The following is a 25,608-nucleotide window of genomic DNA, read 5'->3' on the forward strand; positions in this document are numbered from 1 at the left end:
TTATTCCATTTTTACTTCAGCTGATGGACAATAGATGAATTAAAATGTAAATGATACCAACAGCAACAAATTGGATGCTGGATGATTAAATGTTCAGAATGGAATGCACAACCTCCTTTAATGTCTACTTTCAATAAAATGCACTGACTTTCTGTTTTTTAATTCTGGATGTGTCCAATATTTGCTATATGGCAGCCTCCCACCAGTAGAGCTCTGAATCTCTTTTGGCCTGTTAGAAGAATTAGCTAAACTGTGGTAGGCTGCAGCACTTGAGGCTTTTGGCTTCAAAACGTTTGTACATATATCTAGTTAAAGGGAATACTTGCTAGCTTGATACATCAGAATCTTTCCTGGAAAAAATCTGATTCTACTTTTAAAGAAATATATTATTGAAACTTCTTTGACATGCATGCTGATATATCCCTCTTTCTGGGGAAAACTGATTTTTAAGCATCTAAATTTTAACACTGATGTATTGTGTAGTTTCTAGAATAAGGAAATTCCACTAATCTTGACTTAAGTAACTGCATTGCACTTGATGTTAGTCCTCATTACTTTTGGTTCTGTCATTGAAAACCAGTGGACTTATATTTTAAATTGGAATATGTTTTTAGCTCATCTTGGTTCTTTGGTTTTGATTGCATCACTGGATGAATTCCTAAAAGGAACAAAAAGAGAATTCCTGTAATTCTTATTGGAAAGTTTTCTCTGCTGTTCATGTTACTCTCTCCAAAGTTTCCATATCAGTAGTACTTCACTTTTGATTATTAGGCACTTTTAAAGGTGGCAAGTTCAAATTATTTTGAGAACTACTGCTACTTTACAATGGGCTTCCAACGAAGAATGGAGACAGAACAGTCGATACTCTACAAACTTAATTTCTGTTTACTTTTACCAATAACTATTATAGTGGTGTAGTATTGAACCTGGTAGAAAATTCAGAATTTGAATTTTTAGAATACTTATTTGTTATAATCTCAAAATATACTGTGATACTATTAAGTAATATGTTTGTATATACTAATATGGGAAGATCTTGGTCTAGCTCAGTAAGAAAGCGTGCACACATACACTTTGTGAACCTAATTGAAATGCACTAAAGGAAACTAAAGCTTAAGGTCCATCAGGATAGACTATATTCTTCTGTGGTTTTACTGTAACTGTGAAATATAGGAGATTCAAAAAAGTAATATCATAATTAATTTCAGCTCAAGTGTTTTAGAGCCTGACTCAATACCTGTTGTAATTTGGAGAGAATGGCATGTCACACATCAGCTGACTCTCACACAAACCTAACAGTCTTAGCTGGATGCTTGGTTTCCTTGGTGTCTTCTACTTATTTGAAAGGACGCTGTCTTCCATAATTTTTGCAAAATAGTTTGTTTTTTACTTCCATAGCTTTTGGCCATTGCTACCTTTCCTTCACATTTAGTAAAAGCTCTGCCTCATTACATGGCTAATCGCATGTGTTTGTTTTGTTTATGTGTTGAAGGGGAAATTCTAATTGTAACTGCTCAGCAGTGGTAATTTGTGACTGAGGAATGATCTGGCATGGAGGGCAAGAAGGCCTAACTACAAGAAGGGGTTAAACTGGCTGGAAGCAGGAATGCCAGAGACAGAATGACTCCTTGCAAGGGAGTGAAGTTTCCCTGGGTGATGAGATAAGGAACAGCCTCAGCATTCTCTTGTAGCCATCCTGGAATGCCAGCGCTCAGGGGCCACCTTGGGCCATCAGAGCTGGGCTGGGGGATGGACCCGGGCTGAGGTGCCCCATGCAACCGCTCACAGGATTGGTGCTGGTGCGAGTGTATATATGGAAACTGCTCGTGACAAATCTTTGCAGACTCCTTGTGTTGTCCCAAAAAAGCAGGGTTCTTTTACCCGGTGTGCAAAAAAGCCGAATAACACACAGAGTTGAGATATTTGTTTATTTCATGTCTGCGCGGAGATGGGTGCTAGGTGGTAACTCCACAAAGCTAGCACACCTTGGTTAACATGCAGGGACATTTTATACGTTCTGAGTAGCTGTTATCAGTGTTTTCACACTTCCACTTATTCATCCTTGCTTCTATTGGTTCTCACAAGCCTCGTCTCCACTTAAAGGTACAGTGTGTTTTAAACTTACAGAGCATGCCCAGTGGGTAGGGGTCTTTGCTTGGGCCGGGGGCTTCATTGCTGGAGGTGTGGTTTTTACTATGTTAATTAGAATAGTTCACTCATGGTTCAAGTGATTCTCACTTCGGCTTTATCAGCGGCCTTGTTTTCTCGTGCTTATCTTGGTAGTTCCTTGCTAGACTGCTTTGTGGTGTCCTCCTGTTTCTTCTCTCAGGCCAGGTCTTGTTAACTGTTGACAGAGGTTGATTAACGTCCTCTGCCTTAACATCCTTTGTCTTATTTCTCGCATATCTCCAACACTTGTAGAACTGCTTATGGTGGTAGGACTCTGCTCGATGCATTGTTCGTTACTTTTTTATTTTATATTTAAGCACAAGCGTGTGTTTAATTCGCCTCGAGGGGTACCATAAAAATTCCCCAACAGTGTTCACTGTAGTAAGACCAAACTGTGTTTCCTTTTAGAAGGACACTGACATTTTGAAAAAGCCTCCTTTTTTTTTTTTTTTATTAGAAGGGGGGCTGTGCTCTTTTACAAGCTTTATTAGAAATTATATCTTTGGAATAAGACATATTTCTTAGTGTTAGTGAAATTAGAAAAGGATTGACAAAAGACCCTGTTTCAGCTCCTTGTTCTTCAGATTCTTGTCATGTTATAACTTTACTGTTTTCCCTCTCATAAAGCAGCTCCTAGACAGAATTTCAAATTTATTATAAGTATCTTAAAGTGCAACTCTTAGCAATGTGAGAAAGAGGTATCCCAGTTGTTCCTTGCAGGTTGCATGTAAAACCACTTCAGCACTTTTAAAAGATTGTGAATCCAGAGCTTTGGGCTGAAGTAATGTAATTACAGACCTACAGTGTGATATTGGTAAAGATTAACTTAGCTCATTTTACCCTAACAACACTATGGCATCGTGAAAGAGGATATCTGTCTCAGAACAAAGAACCCCAAAGTGAGTGATAGTCTGCTTCGTTAACGGCCCGTGAAGGACTGCTTAGTGTTGCCAAAGTGAAACTAGGGGAGAGGTAATTCCGGCAGGGGGAGACCGCGACCACCGACTCAAAAACCGCCCGCTCAAGAAACCCACCCACCCAAAAGGTTAAGGAAGTAAAGGTCTCGAGAATCATAGTGAGCATGCGTAGTAACTTACATGGCAGGCGAAGAATTTTAACCAATCATTTAACAGAATAGCAATGAATATGTATTAGATGATTAAATATGTTAAAATCTTGTGTATAAATAACTGTTAGTTTACACCAACGGTGTGCTGGTTTGTACCATGCACCCGTATTTGCGCATTTACGTAATAAAGGAAAATACCTCGACTCTGTGTGTGAATTGGGCGATGCACACCGGGTAACGGACCCAAGTTTTTGGGACAACGAGTGGACGTAGGTTCCTCGGCCATATTCATCTGCCATCCTCCCCTATAGCAACACTGGCACTTGTTTGACCCTGCTGGGAGCTGGTTTAGCTTGCTGAAGTGGCAGAAAAGCATGTATTTATTTATCTGTCAGAAAGGTTAGCTTTGTGTTGCGTTGTGTACTGAATTGGCTGGGAATGCTAGTGCCAGCCCAGGGGGGAAGAGGGAGCAAGATTACATACTTTGACAGCTGGATGTTTCACTGGCTTTGCTATACTAAGAAATTGCACCCTAAGTAAAGCTGAGACATCTTTCACTTTCTGGTCTGAACCCCCAGGATCCATGCATTAGCAGGCTGAAAACCATTGCTCTAGACCAGGGACCTAAAATGTTTGTGGGTTGGTTTTTTTTTTGTTTGGTTGGTTTTTTTGCAAAGATTAAATTTAGATTTGTAATAATGCTGCTTTTTTTTCTCCTTTGCTTGTGCACTAAAAAAAATGGGGAAAATGTCATTGACTGTTTTTGAGATCCTAGTTACACCTGAGCTTTCTGATCATCAATTTCTTGAGCAGAAATATGAATTCTCCTCTAACTTAACCTTTTTTAATGGCTGGATTTGAAGTATTTATCTAGATGTGTAGTGGATTGCTGTTATAGAGAATGTAACTTTACATTTTATGATACATTCTAGTGCTTTGATTTATAAGAATAATCTATTTTTTAGCCCTAGTTCAGTAAGAATTGCTCATGTTTACTTTTATCTGGGTATACTATGTCAGCCTATGTTAAAGCTATGACTTCTTCATGTATTTTAAGCTATTGATGGTGTATTTAAAATTACTCCCGTACTTAGCAAAATAAGAAAAGCCAGTGCTGAGTAGAGGGGAAGGATCACCTCCCTCGACCAGCTGGCAACAAACCCAGGAATGTGAAAGCACAAAAGTATCTGAAATTAGTAAGCAGGATCCAAGACTGAAAAGAAATCTTCAAGAAAAGCCAGAGGGCAAAGAGGATGAGGCAAAAGAAAAGAGGAGAAATACAGAGGAAAAAAGACAAAGAGGTACATAAGACATACATTGGTGCCTGGGGTTGTGTCGCAGGAGAAGAGTCAGAGATCACTCAGACAGATCTGATCTAGTAGTTAGTTTATTGGGTTTTAATCAGTAAATTTAGGTATGTAAAATATTTAATAAGTACAGATGGATTACAGTCAATACTCTACTATTTACTACACTTCAAGTTAGTATGGGATACAAAGATTATCGCTTAAGCTTACTATACGTATCTTAAATGTTACATGCATGCAACAAATGTCACATGCATGCAAAAAATGTCACTTACCAACCCATCGATGTCTAGTGTCAGGTAAGGGATCTCTCAGCCCCGAGGGGTAACCTTGAGAGGCGTCCCTACTCAAGGGGAGATCACTGCCACGCAGCCAGCTGCTATGGAGGGAGAGCTCAACGGACCCTGATGACTGCAGATATTTATAGCGTAAAGTGGTTGATTTGTAGTCAGATTTTCTGCTGTGTTCATGCAGTTTCAGCCACTTATCAGCCCAGTCTCCAGCCAAACCGTTTTTTTGGGGGGTTGGTGCCAGTTCTCACTGATAGCCTCACACAATAGGATTAACTTTGGTTAGGCCTACTTACTGAGCATCTGCCTGGACCAAAGTTCAGTTAGTTCAAACAGGAGGAGTGCATCTGTCACAAGTTGTTCCTCCCCAGGTGCAGGACTTGGCACTTACCCTTGTTGAACTGCATGAGGTTCCTGTCAGCCCATTTCTCCAGCCTGTTGAGGTCCCTCTGGATGGCAGCACGACCCTCTGGCGTATCAGCCACTCCTCCCAGTTTTGTGTCATCTGCAAACTTGCTGAGGGTACACCCTGCCCCGTCATTCAGATCATTAATGAAGATGTTAAACAGGATTGGACCCAGTATTGACCCCTGGGGTACACCACTAGTTACTGGCCTCCAACTAGACTTCCATGGTTTCCAGAATTAGCTACTCCATCACCTTCCCAGGGATCGAGGTAAGGCTGACCGACCTGTAGTTCCCTGGGTCCTCCTTCTTGCCCTTCTTGAAGATAGGAGGGACATTTGCTTTCCTCCAGTCTTTGGGCACTTCTCCCAGTCACCATGATTGATCGAGGATTATTGAGAGTGGCCTCGTGATGACATCAGCCAGCTCCCTCAGCACTCGTGGGTGCATCCCGTCAGGGCCCATGGACTTATTATGTCCAGTTTGCTTAAGTATTCCCTGACCTGATCCTCTTCCACCAAGGGTATGTCTTCCTTGCTCCAGCCTTTCCCCCTGGGCACTGGGACCTGGGATTCCTGAAGGCCGGTCTTGCTAGTAAAGACTGAGGTAAAGAAGGCATTCAGTACCTCAGCCTTTTCCACGTCCTGTGTCACCAGGTCCCCTGCCCCATTCATCAGCGGGTCCACATTTTCCCTAGTCTTCCTTTTGTCTCCTATGCACTTATAGAAGCCCTTCTTGTTGCCCTTGACATCGCTCGCCAGATTTAACTCCAGGTGGTCTTTGGCTTTTCTAACCTCATCCCTGGATGCTTGAACAATGTTTCTGTATTCCTCCCAGGTTACCCGTCCTTTCTTCCACCTTCTGTATGCTTCCTTTAGGTGTTTGAGTTTGGCTAAGAGCTCCTTGTTCATCCACTCGGGCCTCCTGGCATTTTTGCCTGGTTTTGTATTTGTTGGGATGGACTGCTCTTGAGCTTGGAGGAGGTGATCCTTGAATACTAACCAGCTTTCTTGGACCCCTCTTCCCTCCAGGGCCTTATCCCATGGGACTCTTCCAAGCAGGTCACTGAAGAGGCCAAAGCCTGCTCTCCTGAAGCCCAGGGTTGTGAGCTTGCTTTTTGCCCTGTTCCTTCCCCTCAGGATCCTGAACTCTAGCATCTCATGGTCACTGCAGCCAAGGCTGCCTTCAACCTTCACATCCCCAATGAGCCCCTCGTTTTTGGTGAGTATGAGGTCCAGCAGAGCACCTCTCCTCGTTGGCTCCTCTATCACTTGGGTCAGGAAGTTGTCGTCGATGCCCTCCAGGAGCCTCCTGGATTGCTTATGTCCTGCTGTGTTGTTCCTCCAGCAGATATCGGGGTGGTTGAAGTCCCCCATGAGGACCAGGGCCTGTGAAAGTGAGGCTGCTCTTATCTGTCTGCAGAGAGCCTCATCCGCTTGTTCTTCTTGGTCAGGAAGGTCATAGCAGACACCCACTACAATGCCACCCGTATTGGTCTGCTCTTTAATCCTTACCCATAAGCTCTCGGGTGTCTCCTCATCCGTCTCCAGGCAGAGCTCCATGCACTCCAACTGCTCTCTTACATAAAGGGCAACTCCCCCCCTCATCTTCCCAGCCTGTCCTTCCTAAAGAGCCTGTATCCCTCCATTGCAGCACTCCAGTCATGGAAGCCATCCCACCACGTCTCCGTGATCCCAAGAAGATCGTAGCCCTGCAGATCTCTAACTAACTCCTCATGTTTATTCCCCATACTGTGTGCGTTAGTGTACAGGCACCTCAGAGAGGCACCCCAGCACGTTGACTTCCTAGAAAGGGTTTGGGGGATTTCTCCATAATGGTGCCTTGTAGGCACTTCCTTGCTTACATGCAAATGCTGGAGATGACCCTGCTTAAGCCCCGTTTTGTTGATTTTGTGATCCCTTTCCCCTCACCGGCAGGATAGAGGAGAATGCCACCTGGGCCCCCATGCCCCTGACTACTGCCCCCAGAGCTCTGTAGTCGCTTTTGATACTGTCCAGGTTGCCCCTGGCTGTATCATTTGTGCCCACATGGAAGAACAGCAGGGGGCAGTAGTCAGAGGGTCAGACGAGCTCCGGCAGTCCCTCCACAACAGCCTGGATCTGGGTTCCTGGCAAGCAGCAAACCTCTCTAGATGACAGGCTGGGTTGACAGATGGGTGCCTCTGTCCCCCTCAGCAGGGATGACTCGCTGCTTCTTCCTGGTGGTCTCGCATGGTTTGGGGGTCAGGTGGCCCAGATCCTTTGCTTGAAGGCACATCTGGCTCCTCTTCAATTTTGTAGCCTGGGGCTTAGAGGGCTGCATCTGCCATCTGAAGCTCCACCTGCATTGAAGCCTCTACCCTAGCAGGGACAGCTGCTCCAACGTGTGCTGGGGAAAACTGCCCTGTGGCGAGTCACCACCATACCTGAGACTGTTTACGCTGGTACAAATTCAGCTGAGGTCCCCTTCTTTGAGCCTTTTTCACTTTGTTGGTATGACTATAAGATAGCAGTTTTTAATGCATGACGAACTGACTTCATTACACTTGTCATTAAAAAAAACCTTTTGGTTGAAAGGTGGATGGTGGAGGAAGTGGAGAATTGCAGGTGTTTTCTTCTGTTAAATGATAGTTCACTCCATGGAAGTTAGATTCAAAGACTTGTCTGACAGAAAAATTGCACACTGTAATTACATAGAAGCTTGTATCAGTCGAAGTACTTGAAATTTAGATGTTGCGTATATGCAGAATGTATTTTAAGTTAGAAGTTAATGTGTTGATAAATTACACTACAATTGATGTACCGCATTGCTTAGTGATCTTTTTTAGGGCTTTCAACATTATAACTATTTTTCTTCACTTAGTCTGGTGCAAATTTCCCTAATTTCCATGAGTATTTTTAGATTTGAGGCTGAAGTTGGGGGGAGGGAATTTAAGAACACCCTGGTGCTGATGAATTAGAGCACTCATTAGGCTCTTACCTTTGGATGTTGAGGAGTGAAGCAGTTGAGTTTTTGCAGTGCAGAAGAAGATTTGAGCCCTGGAAACCTGTACTTAGCTCTAGACAGTATGCAATACACGCTTCTCTGTACTACATGCTCAGATACCATGACACGTTTAAAACAAGTCACATTGTTGTCCCAAAAACTTGGGTCCGTTACCCGGTGTGCATCGCCCAATTCACACACAGAGTCGAGGTATTTTCCTTTATTACGTAAATGTGCGAATACGGGTGCATGGTACAAACCAGCACACCGTTGGTGTAAACTAACAGTTATTTATACAATCATCTAATACATATTCGTTGTCACTTTTGTTAAACGATTGGTTAAAATTCTTCGCCTGCCATGTAAGTTACTACACACACTCACTATGATTCTCGAGACCTTTACTTCCTTAACCTTTTGGGTGGGTGGGTTTCTTGAGCGGGTGGTCCTTGAGTCGGTGGTCCTGATCTCCCCCTGCCGGAATAACCTTTCCCCTAAGTTCGCTTAGCTTTGGCAACACTAAGCAGTCCTTTACGGACCGTTAGCGAAGCAAACCATCATTCACTTTAGGGTTCTTTGTTCCGAGACATATATCCTGTTTCATGATGCCATAGTATTGTTAAGGTAAAATGAGCAAGGTTAATCTTTACCAACATCAATTTCCCCCCTTTGAGACTTATCGAAGCTCCAATCTTCGACAAGTCTCACCTCCATTTTGCACCACTAATACATGTGATTAGGGTAGTTGCCTAGTAATAAGAGTTTTCAAGCATCCAAACATGATACAAACAATTACCATAATAATCAGATTTTGCAACAGGCTTTGCAACCATCCTGTCAGGGAGAATCCTAGACCATGTAAGATTTTATTTAACCACCCAGTTTCCATACCTTCTCTTAAGTCCCGACTTGATTTGGCTACTTGCTGAATAACATCTAGTTGTTTCTCTAAATTCTCAGTCACATTCGGAATATGGATGCAGCACTTGTCATCGCTCAATTTCAAATATCCACAGACACCGTGTTCATGTAAAAGCAATAAATCTAGGGCTAAACGATTTTGGAGAGTCATTCTTGAGGTAGTTTGTAACTGTACATTTAGATCATGTAAGCCAATTTTTGTGGCATTTGCTAGTGCCTCGATTTGCCTGGTTAAATTATGTAACCATACCCTATTTCTAGAAGAAGTAATCTGAGGGCTGAATATGGACTCTAATATCCACCCTACTTTTGTTCCAGTTGATGGGTGTTGCCAGGGATCCCCATAGGACCTTTTAACTTTTCCCCACAACTCAAAGGTTAGGGGTCGTTTTCCACGTGTCCTTTAGGGATGTTGAATAATTTCAGCATAAACACCCTAATCTTAAAGCTCTAACTATCGGTCCAATTCTTTGAATCTCTGATATATCAGCTGAACAATTAAAAACTCGAGTACAGTTCCAATTGTAGGCTTTTGGAACCTCCATTCTAGTCTCAGTTAAATTGGAAAGTAAAATTAACTTCCTAATCTTCTCTTTCAATTGGTCTCCTATCCAATCAATACACCAAGAAGTTGACTGCATGTAATGCCACTCTCCCTCTTCAGCGGTCTTCCAAACAGGTGGAAACTGCATTCCCCAAGGGAATCGATGACAAGGTTCAGCCACTTTTATTATTCCTGGCCGATGAGTCTCGTTAATATGCCAACATAAATTTTCTGATTAATTTCCCAAAATTTTCCATCTGCCTAATCCAAATACTTTCTCTTTCTTTAAGTTAAATTGTAATATTCCTGTTCCATTGGTTAACATGGTATCAAAAGTTTGATTTAGGTCAATGGTCAGAATTCCCCAGTCTAAGGGGGAAGCAGCAGATTTTGGCAATGGTAAACATGCAGTAATTTGACTAATGTTATGGATTCTCCCGAAAGATTGGACTAGTTGCAAAACCAAATTGCTTTCACAAGTAATCATGCATTGGTAAATCAATACTACTAGTGCTGTCTTTAATTTCTCCATGTTCAAGTTCACACTACTATAATCAGTATTCTCTAAATGCTTTCTCATTCAACATAACAATTCCTGATGACCATCAATTTTTCCTGGAAATCTTCAACCTCAGTTCCCCTGTGGGCTCCAAAGTCCACTGTTTCTGCTCAGGAAGTGGCGCCCTCTTCACTCTCGTATAATGAATCCAAGAATCCACTCCTTCTACCTTTACTGCGGTGTAAGTTCTTAACAACACAGTATATGGTCCTTTCCACTTTTCCTTTAATGATTCATCCTTCCAAGTCCGTATGTAAACTAAGTCTCCCAGTTGAAAGGAATGAACAGGGGTATCCAATGGTAGCGGTGTCAAGTAAAGAAGATAAAACCTGCAATAGAGAGATTAAGTACTCTTTGATTGTCTCTTGTCCTTTAATATGCATCTGATCCCCTCTTATCGTAATGGTATTAGCAGGATATGGTTTTCCATACAGTCTATGAAATGGGGTCCATTATCCGAAGATATTCCTTCTGGAATACCAAATCTCGGAATAATTTCTTTTAGCATTACTTTAACCACCTCTCTAGCTTTATTGGCGCGGCAGGGGAAAGCTTCAGGCCAACCAGAGAAAGTATCTACTAAAACCAGCAGATATTTATATTGATTACACCTAGGTAACTCTGAGAAATCTATTTGCCAATACTCTCCAGGCACTATTCCTTGGTTTACATTTCCTCCTGGTATTCTCTTTTCAATTTTCGGGTTATTGGCACAGCATACTGGGCATTTCTTTACCACTATATCTGCAAGGCTCTGCATTTTTGGTCCTATGACATATTTCTTTGCAACAAGAACCAGTGCATCAGAGCCCATATGTGTTTCCTGGTGTAATTTCTTCAATACAAATTCCATTGTCCTTTCAGGAATTAGGAGTTTTTTTAAAGGTGTCATCCACCATCCTTGTTCGATTTTGGTGCAGTCTAGTTGTTCATCCAGTTGATCTTCTCTTTCTGTGTATTGTGGAGGAGTTAAATTTAGGAAATGTTCAGGAATTAGAGCTCCTTCTATCTTTAGTTATTTTAGGGCTGCCTCTTCAGCAGCTGCACCTGCTCTCCGATTTCCTCTGGTTACTTCGTTGTTTCCCTTCTGGTGTGCTTTACAATGGATTATTGCAACTTTTTCTGGCTGTAAACCAACTTGTAACAATTTCATCATTTCGGCGCCATATTTAACAGGAGTTCCTTGTGAGTTTAGGAGGCCCCTTTCTTTCCAAATCGCCCCATGTGCATGGACTACTCCAAAAGCATATTTTGAGTCCATATATATATTAACTTTCTTTCCAGTACTAATTTCTAAAGCTCAAATCAGAGCAATCAATTCAGCTTTCTGGGCCGAAGCATTATGGGGTAAAAAGACTCAGCTTCCAGAATATGGTCTCTAATATTGCATATCCAGCACATCGCTTTCCTTCAGACATAAAACTACTCCCATCTGTATATAATTCTAAATCAAAATCTGAAAGAGGAGTATCTTGCAAATCCGGTCTGCTAGAATAAACTTGTTCAATTGTTGTCAAGCAGTCATGCTGTAATTCGTTTTGTTCCGAAACTGGCAGTAAAGTCGCAGGATTTGAGGTAGTAACATCATCCTGCTCCAGCAAGACAGCCTGGTATTTACCCAATCTGCTAGGAGAAATCCAATGATGCCCTTTATTTTCTAGGAGAGAGATCACAGCATGGGGTACAAATACAGTTACGTGTTGTCCCAAAGTCAGTTTCCTGGCCTCTTCAATCAAAATCACTGCTGCAGCAACAGCTCTCAGGCAAGCAGGCCATCCTTTACTGACCTCATCCAACTGTTTAGTAAAATACCCCACAGATCTCTTCCTACTTCCCAACATTTGGGTTAGGACTCCTAGGGCTACTTGCTGTCTCTCATGTACATATAGCTGAAAGGGTTTCTCCAAATTAGGAAGTCCTAATGCAGGAGCTTCCATTAGTCTTTTCTTGATTTCATCAAGCCCTTTTCGGCATTCGGCAGTCCACTCCGGCAGCCCCTCTGGCCCTTTAGTAGCAGCATATAATGGTTTATCAATCAGCCCAAAATTAGGGATCCATAGCCTACACCATCCGGCCATACCCAAGAACCCTCTTAATTGTTTCTTTGAAGTGGGTACCGCAATTCTGCAAATTGCTTCTTTTCGTTCTGCACTTAACTCCCTCTGTCCCTGCATTATGTCAAATCCCAGATATCGAACTCTGTCTTTTACGGTTTGTGCCTTTTTCTTGGAGACACGTAATTACGTGTAATTACGTAATTACGTGTAATTACGTAATTACGTGTAAATTACATAATTACGTTTCGTAATTACGAAATAACGTAATTGTAGCTTCAAGGCACTCGCTGTAATTATTTGAGCCAATTAATAAATCATCAACATACTGTAACAAAGTTATATGTTCATTATCACCTTGCTATTGTTCCAATTCTTTTGGCAATACGTTAACAAATAACGTGGGGCTATTCTTGAATCCTTGTGGCAGTACAGTCCAACATAATTGGGTTTTCCTTCCGGTAGTAGGGTTTTCCCATTCGAAAGCAAAAATGAGTTGACTCTGTTCATCCACCGGGATGCAAAAGAAAGCATCTTTCAAGTCTAGAACTGTAAAATACATGTTATTCTCAGGAATAGAAGCAAGCAACGTATACGGATTTGGTACCACAGGGTGGACATCGATTGTCCGAATGTTAATTTCTCGCAAGTCTTGCACTAATCTATATTCTTGAGAATTAGGTTTTCTTACCGGTAAGCTGGGGGTATTAAATTACGATTGGCATTCCCTTAACAGTCCATATTCTAAGAAGGAGCTGATAAGTGGTTCCGGTTTTCTCCTTGCTTCAATTTTATAGGATATTGTTTTTCTTTCTTACCGGTTGTGCTCCAGGCTTCAATTCAGTTTTGATTGGAGTCATATTCTTTGCTCGTCCGGGTTTTCCAGATGCCCATACCAACGGTATTACTGCATTAAATACTTCTTCCGGAATATTCGCAGCTTCATCGTTCTCACGTTGAGTCAGCAAACATATCTGTGCCTTCCAGGGATTTTCTGGGGGAATATGTAACTGTACAGAATTTTCAGAGGAAGTTATTTGCGCGTTCAATTTACATAGTAAATCTTGCCCCAACAGTGGCAGGGAACACTCCGGCATATAGAGAAAGGAATGAGTTACCTTAGTGTTTCCAATTGTGCACTCCATTGGTTGCAAAAATGGTTTTAAAGTTCTTTTCCCGGTAGCACCAATTACACTAGTTTTGATTTTACTTAATGGCCCCTTACAGTCTGTGAGTATGGAATGTGCTGCCCCACTATCTATCAAAAAAAATCTATTATTTCATTCCCCAGCTTCACTGGAACCAGAGGATCGGCTGGGGAAACTTTAATAGATTCCTCCGGTCCCCTCCAATCTAATCCTATTTCTGCCAGTACCTCAGCGGCTGTCTCCATCCCTTTTTTCCTGACTATTCAATCGATGCTAACAATTTTTTTTCCAATGACCATCCTGCTTACAATAAGCACATTAATTAGGACCTAAAGGGGTATCGCACCGATTCCCCCTCGAATTTCCACGCCCTCCTCCTCGGCCCCTAAATCCACTTGGTGAATTTCCTCTGCCTCTTCCGTTACGTCTCCCTTGTCCTTCTGCCAAGGCAGCTAACAAGGAAGCCTGTAGCTTTGTGGGGTTTTTTTTTGTTTGTTTTGTTTTTCTTTTTCTTCCACTTCATTCTTATTATTATAAACTTTATACGCAATTGACATCAGTTGTGAAATTGTCATTCTGTCTGCACCATCCACTTTTTGCAATTTCTTCCTAATATCCGGCGCCGATTGGCCAATAAACAACATATTAAACAATTTCATATTACTTGCATCATCCGGATCCAAGTTTGTCCATTTTTGAGCTACTGCACACATTCTTTCAAACAATATTGTGGCCACCATCGATTGCAATATCTTTTCAATTTATCTTTTGTCATGGGGCCCCCACCAAATTCATTCCAATGTTTTAGGATGCATCCTAGAGGAGAACAAAGGGGTGCCTCCTGAGAAGCAGCAGAGCCCATTTCGGTACCGAAAAGAATTTAACACTTATGCCCCTGCCACGTATCCTTCTTGATGCGCCTTACGGAGGGTGATGCCGCTGCCGCGTATCCTCTCTGATACGCCTTACGCAGGGCTTGCCAACAGCTTACTGCTTTTCTGTAGCGTTCGTTACATACCAAGGTTATACCGGCGGATCTCCAGCCGACCCGGGCTGGGGAAGGAACAGTCAGCACGCACAGTGTGGGTGTTCAGCTTCAATGTTTATTGCGCAGTTTACCTTTATACCCCCAGCAGTAGGCGTGTCATGTTATAAGGGGCGGAGACAAGGGAGGGTCGACCCTTAACTCTTTCCGTACAGCGCGTGATCTTCCGGTCGCCAGCCCTTATCTTTACTACACTTCTCAAGAGATTTCACCCACCCCCCCTTTTCCCAATATTTGAAAATACCTCTTTTTAAAAGCGTTGCACCGTTGTGTCGCTTACCGCCTGACTGCAGGAGAGGAGCCGATGGAGTCCCCGATCAACAGGTCGGTGCACGCTGGAATCCACTCAGTTCCCTTCTCCCGTCGGGTGCGGCAAGACAAACCGGGCAAGGCTGTCAGTGCGGTCCCATCTGGGTCGCCAAAAACTGTTGTCCCAAAAACTTGGGTCCGTTACCCGGTGTGCATCGCCCAATTCACACACAGAGTCGAGGTATTTTCCTTTATTACGTAAATGTGCGAATACGGGTGCATGGTACAAACCAGCACACCGTTGGTGTAAACTAACAGTTATTTATACAATCATCTAATACATATTCGTTGTCACTTTTGTTAAACGATTGGTTAAAATTCTTCGCCTGCCATGTAAGTTACTACACACACTCACTATGATTCTCGAGACCTTTACTTCCTTAACCTTTTGGGTGGGTGGGTTTCTTGAGCGGGTGGTCCTTGAGTCGGTGGTCCTGATCTCCCCCTGCCGGAATAACCTTTCCCCTAAGTTCGCTTAGCTTTGGCAACACTAAGCAGTCCTTTACGGACCGTTAGCGAAGCAAACCATCATTCACTTTAGGGTTCTTTGTTCCGAGACATATATCCTGTTTCATGATGCCATAGTATTGTTAGGGTAAAATGAGCAAGGTTAATCTTTACCAACATCAACATCTGAATCGCTGAAAGAAATGTTTGATTGGTAAAATGGTTTTGTACCTGAATTTTAGGTGGGAGAGGAATAGCTCCATTAAAAATTTGTCTTTCATATTAAGTATTTCATTCTGACTGTATCGAGTTAAATCAGTACTAGCTTAAAACTGTAAATTGTTTGTCTTTGTACATGCTGCAAAGTATTTTAAAACAATTCTATTTAGGAACAGATAGTATTACCAGGCAGGAATCTAGAGAGGAGAAAAGAAATCTGTTAACTCTGGGCACTTTTCCAGGGGAGTAATTTTTTAACGATTTTTGAGAGCATGGAAGACAATTGTATGCTGGTATGAACAATATATTTCTACCAAATCAAAAATGGGCTGCTTCGTCATTACACCAGGACCCAGTTTGCTTGTGGTTTTCTTTGGGTTTTTGTTTTTTTTTTTTTTCATAATGATAACAAGCTGAGGTTGGGAATATACTGAAAGGACACATACAAATGCTAGTAATACTGCGAATGGTGTTGAACTAACAGGTTTTGATCTTGACTGGAGAATTATGGTTTATAATGAATGTTTCAGCGAAGCAGATTAGTTGACTCTCTATTTTTCTTCCTTTTCCAGGCTCAAATTTGAATCGCTGTGGATTCAGAGGCTCTTCATATTTAGGGATGCCATTCAATCCATCCAAGGTTAGTTAAGCGTGGGGGAAAAAGATTTTCAATTAGGCAGTAAATGATCGTGTGTCTTTTTTATAATATTAACTACAGAATTGTGGAAAATCTGGGAAACGGGGTTTTTTGCACTGTTAGTATACTGAAACAATTGCAGAGATTTTAAAAACGTGCAGTACTCTTAAAATGGTACTGCTTGTGTTTCCAGGGGCAGTGACGTGCAAATTGTGGTTTGTCTCAGTGCACTTCTCTGATCTATAACTGGGGAGGGGAAACTTCTCCAGATCAACAACTGTCTGTGGACCTGGAAGTGAAGGGCAGAACAGCTCTGTATCAGGTGGTACAGCACATGCTGTTCTTCAGTGTTCCTCTTCCTTTGATGAAACATGGGGTGTTTGATTGTACCTGGTATCCATTCAAACATAGGCAAGGCTCTGCTCATCCCAGTCTGTGGTAGAAGACCATAAGAGAGGATGCTTTTAAGCCCATGGAACTGAGGTTCAAGAGAATTAAGTCTGTATAGGAAAAGAAATTGCCCTTAATACAGGGGAGAAAGGAGGTGAACAGAGGCTGCTAAAGATGATACAGAAGGCCTGATAGGGTTGTAAGATGGAAATAGGGGCCAGTGTGCAGGAAGGATTGTGAAAAAGATACAGAAGTTCTGTGCTGTGTTTGAGAATGAAAAGGCAGATCTCCTCAGTAAAGAGTGGATGAAACATCTGAAAGAGCCCTAAATTATGACCAAGTATTTGATTTTTCTAGAGGACAGATAACAAGAAAATTTTAGATATGAGTTTATGAATACTGGGATACGAAATTGAAAGCAAGGATGGACATCTGATGTGGTTATGACTGTAGATGAGCGTAAAAATGCTTGAACTAGCTTGATTATGAAGGTAGTACAGCATCTTGTTTTGACCTCATTTTTATTAACTCTAACAGCACAGCTTTATGTTTCTGAGTAGCTTGTGGGAATGTTAATCTGCACTAGAGTAATAACCGCTTAATGCCTCTTCTTGTCAGCCAATATTCATAGTAGTAATATGTAGAAGTTATGCTTTATAACAAGGGAAAAAATAATTATAAAGATGATTTTGTATGTCTCTACATCAGGTGCTACAGCAGTGTGTGACAGACAAGGTAATCTCTCTCTTGGTTTGCTTTGGTATTTATCCCCTTTTACACTAGAGCTGGTGTCTGCCGTGAGCTTCAATTGTAGTAGTAAGATGAATTCATCATCTGTTTTAATTGGAATTCACCTCAGTGGCAATCCTACCTCCAACTGAGCTTGAAGGAAAGAAGGAAAACTTCTGCTTAAAACAAAACCCAAACCAATTTGGGATCTCTACTGGTGACTTATTGGGATACTTTATTAAAAAATAAAGCTTAAAGGCAAAATAGCAGACCATAATTTCAGTATGGTTGTAGTTTAAAAAAAAAAGTTTTAATCGGAAGCAAGCTGTCTGTCTTCCTTTTGATAAGTCACCTAAAGAAGTTGAGGTTGTAAGGCTATTATTGTGGTATAACTGTTATAAAATTAATAAAGACATAATTTTTCAAACCAAGATAATAAAAATGTATCAGTCACATTTTCCCAAAGGTCTGGGTCAATGCCGTGCCATTAAAAGGAGTACGTACTTTTGGGAAACTTTTTCAAATCTTCCCCAGCGCATAAAGCTTGAAGAATGAGTTTTGCATATAGTTCTGAGATCTTGTAAAGCCCTTTGAAGATGAAAAGTTCAAAAGAACTGCAAAGCGTCATTGTAGCTTGCCAGCACTTTCTGGTGTTTTAATTTAATACTCAATTTCCAATAGTACATGCTCCAGGCATACATATTCTCTTTTCAGGAAATGTGTTGCAGCCCATCAGTGTCTCATAACCTGTTAGTCAATCTGTAGAAGGAACAAAGTGTCGAATCATGTAACCTGTGGAAATTAATTACAAGGTTGTTATATCTGGAAAACTGTTTGCAGAGGGATGTGTTTTTTATTCAAGCATCATAATACTTTGTATTGCATCTGCATTAAAGGGATCAGATCTGCTTTGATTTATTGGCATACAAAGGTTTAAAGTATTTCCAGAGTTGTTCCCCTAAAATGTTCTGAAATGACTCAAAGAAAGAAATACTTGGAAATCCGCTGTGATAACTTTGAATTATGTTTAGTAGTCTTGGGGTTTTTTTCTGTATTTGTCATTAAAAAATGGTCAATTAAATCTGTGTCTTTCAAAATAAAAGAAACCTGTAACCTTTTTGGATTTGTGTTGGCAGTTATTTATTTCATGCTGCTACAGCGATTTCATTTTTGGACTCTGAGAAGGTGCAATACTGGAGCTAGCCAAATATCTTTTATCGCTAGAGACACTTTAAGATAATAGAAAAAAAGCAGGGGATATGTTAGATCCTCCCAACTTTACTAAATGTTACCAGGATAGCTCATTTGTTCTCTCATTTTTTTTACCATTATCCTTTTAGTGTTTGATTGTAGTGTCTATGCAGCTCTTTGGGATGGTAGCAAAAATGAAGCACAACCATATCACCTTGACCAACTCCCCATGCACAGTCTTAACAAGCCTTAACAGTCTTAACTGTAAATGAAGGCTGAGAGTGCCACTTTTATCAGTGCATTTAAACATAAATTGTTTCAAATTAGAAAACAATCATTTTCTGAAATGGCTCCAGATTCTTCGGTCTCTCATGTTTAGTGTTACTTGAGTTTAAAATAGCTTTCAAAATTAGAGGTTAACAGTCTCCTTACAGTTTCAGACAGGCCTAGGTCTTTTCAATCTCTATAAAGTGTTACAAATCAGTTTTAGGGGCTAGATTGAAAGCCAGTGCCTAGAACTTCTTTGTAAGAGTGTGGGAGGTAACATATGTTTTCACTTGGAAAAAAAAAAAGATCTGTTTTGTGTTCCCAATACAACGCTGTATTCTCTCAAGGCTGAAACAATCCATGTTTATAACATTGATGCCAAGTGAGAAAAAGCTTTTTGAAAGTCTGACTCTGCCTGTGTAGCAGTATGTTTGGTAGCACTCTTTAGTGTTTGGAAAGATCTTGCCTACATTTTTGCAGCATAGGTAGCTATTTAGCCTTCTCTGCAGTGGTCAGCAAAAACTGTTGATAGCTGTGAATGAAGTTTAAATAGTTGTTCTGGGTAATGTGTTATGGAACATTATCAGGTCACTGAACCAGATGTAAATGTTTGAAAGCTTTCCCCCACCTTGCATCCTTAGTGTTAATTCTTTTAAGGAAGGCTCGGGTTGTGAAGACTGTGATGGTAGCTTTCATAGAGCAGGACTGTTTTACTCCATTGCTGAAAGCCAGGTTAATCTGGTCCCTATGTGTCCTGAAAACAGTAATTATCACAAAGGATGAAGTGTATGGAGGCAACAGGACCTGGCCATATCCCTGTAGTTGGGTTCTCAGAGTATGCCTGCATCAGTGTTTTAGTTCAGATCAGGAGAGCACTTAATAGGGGTACTTTAACGTGCTTGCTCCACAGAGAGAGAAACAAACTGGATTAATTTTGAATGAAACTAAACCAGAAGGTGCACCCTGAATGCACTCATCCATTAATGGGCCTTTAGTCCATGAAGCCAGACTACAGCTAGCACAAATTCTGAAATGCATATAGTGTGGGCACTGGGACTTCAGCACTAACTGTTCTGCTCTCCAAACGGATTCCTGTTGCGCTGCATTACTCCTTAATCTAGACATAACCTTAGTGGGTCACATTTATTTCCTGTGGATGTTTAGTCTAAGTATTTAACAATCCATAGGCAGTTTAACACCTTTCTTGTTGCTCATTTTTGAGATGTAACTGCTGTCTGTCTTAAAATAACTTAATTTTGGTTACCTATGTGTCCTTGGCCCATGAAGCTAATGGTTTGAGATGATAGCAGCAATGTTTTGGGGGTTTTTTTATTTGTTTTTTATGACTAGCCCGACAGTTTGATTAGTTGCTGCTGCTATTCCTTTGGTCTGCAGTGCCTATGAAGCAGAAACAGATCAATTTAACTAAAAGTAGCTTTATTCATAGCACAGAACTTAAGCAGCAGCTTATTTTAACCAAGCACAAAGGTGCCCATTAAAAATCAGTTGCTTTGACTATGGTGTCTTTGATAAATTCAGAGTAGACTTTTACACAATGTCTGAATTACTTTGTCCTACATAGCAGAGGCAGTTTAACAACGGGTTTTTCTATTAAATACACATAACGTTTAAACGCCCTTGATATCCAACATAAGTCAAGAAACTTAAAAGTCATCAGTCTTGTAGTTCAGGTATTTTTCTTGCATTTCATTTCCATTCAGAAAAAAAAGTGCACTTTTGTACTTGAAAACATTTTATTAGGGGGAGATGAGATTGTTTTTACCTTAAATATTCACTTCTGTAGTCTCAAGGGTACAAAAGTAGAATTTTGCAGTTGGAATGTACTAGGTTTCTAGATATTCTTGAAGAGGGCTTTTTGGGGGGGGGGGTTGGGTTTTGTTTTCTTTTTTTTGTTTGTTTGTTTTTTTGGTGGTGTTTTTTTTTTTCCTTTTCTTTCAATAATTCAAAGGCCTATGCCAGAAAAAGCAGTTGGGAGTTCAATACAAGGGTGTACATACATGTAATGGAGCCATTGATTAGTCTTTAATCACAAAAGACTTTCTCCCATCCATACAAATTTTGGAAGCATTAGAAACTATCTTACAAAACCTTTAAAACTTGTAATCTTTTCCTTTTGGAAAAAACATTTCAGTTCTACTTTGTGGCATAAAATTGTCACAGGACCAGTTTCTACAAATTTAATGACTTCCCATTTAATTTTTTACCTCTTTACATGCAAAAAAAGGTAATTTTTTTCTTTTTTTGTCTGGAATGTCTAGTTCTTCTAAATGATGTCCCCTCAAAGAAACCCTGTTATTCGGGCCCAGGTGTGTTAATTGAATTAGCGTGTGAAGTATATATTGTTATGTGTAGGTAAAACATAATATGTGATGAGTTGTATCATGACAGGCTTGAAATAATTCCATGGATCTTAGAGCAGACTAGGAGATAAAGTGAATTCTAGTGCACTTAAAATTTGAGCCAATTATATTATGTTATGTTATGTTATGTTATGTTATGTTATGTTATGTTATATATAAATATATTATATATAATATGTAAAAATAAATATACAAATATATTTATATATTTTATATATTTACATATATTTATATATTCTATATAATATATAAATATATTATATTGTATTATAATAATAATTATATTATTAAAAAAAGCATGTATGGTGAACAAAGATCTGTTAGGCCCTCAAAAACTCCCATGTGAAACTTCATCTCGGCCTTTGTGAGTATGCCTTGTAATAATTTGTTTATATGATCTCATACTTGATTCTGAATCTTCTCTGTTTAATTTAATTTTATTGAAATATTTCGTAGTTTGCTAGTAGGGTAGTAGGGTAGAGCGCAAAGTTTTACACACCTCTGGGGTTGCTGAAATCCTGTATTTGGAAAAACAATATGCTACCCACGCATGTTGAAATGTTTGCATGGAAAAGGAAGAGGAGATAAAATCTGTACGTTGTCTAGATACTGTAGTAATTGATACTGTTTGTTGGGGGGCTGTTATTTTGTATCATGAGCATACAGTATATGTGCTTATAACACATTGCAGCGAATGATAGTGTAAAAGAAATACCTGCATTCACACAAAAAATAAAAACCCAGTTATTTTAATATGTTTGTAGGCTACCAAAGCTTTGCAGACAATATGGATGTGTGTGTATATAGAAAAGTGCAATTTAGAGAAAGCAGGAATTTTCAGTTACTTTGTGTTGACACGGTGTGAAAAATTGCCACTTAAAGGGGAATATTCTTTTGAGATTTACAGATGCCTTAGAAAATGTATTGAATATCCAAGCACCTTTGTAGTAGTTAAGACATTTGGATAGAATTTCTGTAACCATGGTTTTAAAAACTCAAGCCTGAATTTCCTTAGCGTAATTGTCATTTGCTTAGTAAATATAATCTTCCTTTGGAAATAGAATTTTCAAAATAAAAATTGAACTGTTTCACTATATCTACTCTGCTCTCGTGAGACCCCACCTGGAGTACTGCATCCAGCTCTGGGGGTCCCCAGAGCATCAAGAAAAAGAAGAAATCTTGAAGGAGAAAGAGAATTCAGAAAAAATGCTCAAGAAAATGTCTTTGTCATGAAGAAGCTCAGAAGCAAAAAGCAGAAGAAAGGAAAAGACCTTATTGCGGCCTTTCAATACTTAAAGGGGGCTTATAAGAAAGATGGCGAAAGACTTTTTACCAGAGCCTGTAGTGACAGGACAAATAGCAACGGTTTTAAATTGACAGAGGATAGATTTAGATTGGACATAAGGAAGAAGTTCTTTACTATGAGGGTGGTGAGGCACTGGAACAGGTTGCCCAGAGAAGTTGTGGATTCTCCATCCCTGGATGTGTTCAAGATCAGGTTGGATGGGGCTTTGAGCAACCTGATCTAGTGATCATCTAGGTCCAACCTTTAAAGGTCCCTTCTGACCCAAACCATTCTATGATTCTGTGTTTGGAAACTTAGTTTTCTTCATAGTTGCTGATTGACCTACTATGACTTTTTGTAAGCAGTTGGTACTAAACATCGAAGAACCTTTCCAGATTTTTTTCATCTGCTAACGTGTGTCATGTATTTCATTTGACAAAAATATGTGAAAAGAAGTTTTAGCTACTGAGCTGGGACACTGAGAATCCTTTATAGCCAGAATTGGTTCAAATTTGGATTTTCAGGAGAGACTCACTTTTTTTAAAAGTAAATTAATTGATTACATGAAACTGAATACTTTTCCGTGACAGAGCAAGTTTGTATCACTCTCTCTATATATATGGATTTTTAGAGTGAAAAATCTACATTTCAAATGTGTTGATACATCACAAGGGTTAAGCTGCTTATAATAAAATTATGGTATGATAGTTCAAGTTGTTCCTTCAGAGATTAGAGCCTGTCATCCACCCAAGAAAAACTTGTTTCACAACTGCAATAGTTCTCCAACCCATTTGAGTATGCAGTTGTCCTCCATCTATGGGGTGCCCCATGGGGTAGTGTGTCTGGGACCAGGGAGTGTGCAGGGGAAGAGTGATGGGAGCACTGGCTCAGGGACAGAAGTTGGAGCCAGCTATGACTGCTGAGATTTTTGCCCCACTTCTTGACAGAGACCCCGGGGCCAGAAATGAGGGGCAGCTCTCAGCACTCCTCTGTTCTCCTTCTCTTTTGTGTAGCTAGAGCTTTTTCAGTGCTGTTGCAGCCACTTTCACCTTGTTTTGTGCCTGCCTACCACAATGTGATTCCCTAGTGTGAGAACAGTGGGCAATAGGTATTTTTATCCTAGCTTCTTATTTCAAATAACATTTTCTGGCTTGGGAAACAAGCATGATTTGGCCTGAAAAATACTGTGTACCCATAACATAATCTCATTTAACTTGTTTTTGTACTGCTTTTTGCATGTGTTTTTAATATGAATTGAAAAATAAAAATGGCAATTGACATAATCCTAGTAAAATGTACTTTAAAAACTTGTCCATCTTTGCTGCTCAGTACAGAAATAGCTCTTTTATCCTCTTTAAAAGAAAAAAAGAGTCATCTTCCAGTTACTCCAAATTGATCCATCCTAAGTACCATCCTAAGTATCCAAAGTCATCTTGTTACATGTGGTTTGTGTTGTCATGCATTGGTACAGTCCAGGATGTACCTATAAAATATCACAAGGAAAAATAATAATTTTAGGACAGCTGTATCAATCTCCCTCCTTTTTGTGTTTTTACCATGTAACTAGTCAACTCTCATTTTAGCTTCCTAGTAGACTTTGTTATGCAAATAGTTTGTTTAAACTCTCATTATTTTTTTATAATATAGATGAAAGTAAGATGAGTGGGTAATTTGTTTTCCTTTCAACTGACACAGAGATTACCAATAATCCCTCACACTACTTTCTACTTGTAGATCATTAGGTTCTAAAATCTTTGCAGAAGGAACCTGTAGAGGTATGGCTATTTAACAGAGAGTTCCCCCAATTGCCAGGGAACTAATGCCCAGTAGTGTGTCAGGATAAACTTAGATATGGTTCAGCACATTTGATTCTTTTCGCTTAACTCTTGCATGAATATCAGTATTGGCATAGTCCTATTCCAAAGCTTCCTACTGATGAGCTGTTTAAGCGGGTAGCAGAGCTGTGCAGTAATATACTTTCATCCAGAAAAGCTAAGTGGGATACGTTCAGTCTAACCATAATTAGTGAAGGGAAATGAATTTTGCTTACCTCTTTAATAATAAAAAATGAATACGTGATTTTAATATAAGTTCTTATGATGTGGGTTTTTTTCTTTCTTTTTTTTTCCCTTAAGGGTCCTGGTATGTCTCATCCCTATGATAGTGGGCACATAGCAATGACTTACACGGGTCTTTCGTGTCTGGTTATTCTTGGAGATGATTTAAGTCGAGTAAATAAAGATGCCTTACTGGCAGGACTGAGAGCTCTCCAGCTGGAGGATGGAAGGTAAAAGATATAAAATATCTTACAACTCTCTGGAAGGTTAATAGAAAACCCAATTGTAGAATTAAACGTAATACACACTTTTATGAAAATAGTTGTATAATATTTTCTTTCTATCAGAAAATATTTTGGTGGGGATAAGCAATAGAACAACATGTGAGGTTTCCTCTATTTGTATTCTCTGGTTTTGCAAGGCCCTGGTGGAGCACTATTAAGATGATGTTTGCTCTGCTTTGTGGGAGGGTTTTGAGAGATTCAATCCATTAATATACAGGATGGTTTATACTCTTTGAACTACATCTGTTTGATTTTTATGTAGGCTGGAGCTGGTAGGTAATGAAAACTTCTGCTAGGTTACATGATCTGTCTGTGTACTTAGATTTTACTGAATATCATTTTTAAAGAGTACTTTAAGAAATGCATAACTATAGAAATCTTATTCCTGAAGAAATTATGTTTCACTTTATAATGAAATTGCTGTCCCTAGCTACAAAAGCCTTTGTTTTGGTCAAATGGCTTTGTATTGCCTAGAAGTCTCCTATAATTAAAACTTTTTTTTAAGTGGAGCATAACTATTAAAATGCAGTGTTACATGTGTAGGTTTAAAAAAAAAACCAAACACCAAACAAAATATGAACTATATGATCTACAGTTTCCTGTTACTTATAGCAACAGACTGACCTTAATGGGCTAAATTCTAATGTATGTATACATGGATTTGTTGGTCTACTTCCATTTGCAGCATCTTCTAGCATGTGGGGGTGCTTCTACCACTGCTGTATGCATTCCTATTATATGTTGTACCATTTTTGTTGTTAAAGTTTATTCAAGAGGAAGGAGTTAGGGATGAGTTGCTCCAAACTCGCTAACATCTTGAAGTAGTTGCTTGTCATCATGCCTGATTACAATAATAAACTGCACACAGTTAACCTGTTCTACATGTTTGTATCATGTATGGTTTTAATGTACAGAC

The 25,608-nt window shown here is 40.0% G+C and overlaps 1 protein-coding gene and 1 pseudogene across 1 annotated transcript in view; one reads left to right on the forward strand and one right to left on the reverse strand.

Annotated features, from left to right (window-relative positions):
- The window catches only part of LOC104017295 (geranylgeranyl transferase type-1 subunit beta-like), a 69,402-nt gene that overhangs the window by 25,018 nt on the left and 18,776 nt on the right, over positions 1–25,608 (forward strand). The window contains 2 exon segments of the mRNA XM_087762685.1: positions 16,044–16,111; positions 24,487–24,638. Coding sequence (XP_087618811.1) covers positions 16,044–16,111; positions 24,487–24,638 — 220 coding nt within the window.
- LOC148055106 (uncharacterized) lies at positions 6,468–14,436 on the reverse strand (annotated as a pseudogene).

The sequence above is a fragment of the Nipponia nippon genome, unplaced genomic scaffold (genome assembly GCF_047370975.1).
Source record: "Nipponia nippon isolate SJK-2023a ecotype South Korea unplaced genomic scaffold, ASM4737097v1 scaffold_27, whole genome shotgun sequence".
NCBI lineage: Eukaryota > Metazoa > Chordata > Aves > Pelecaniformes > Threskiornithidae > Nipponia > Nipponia nippon.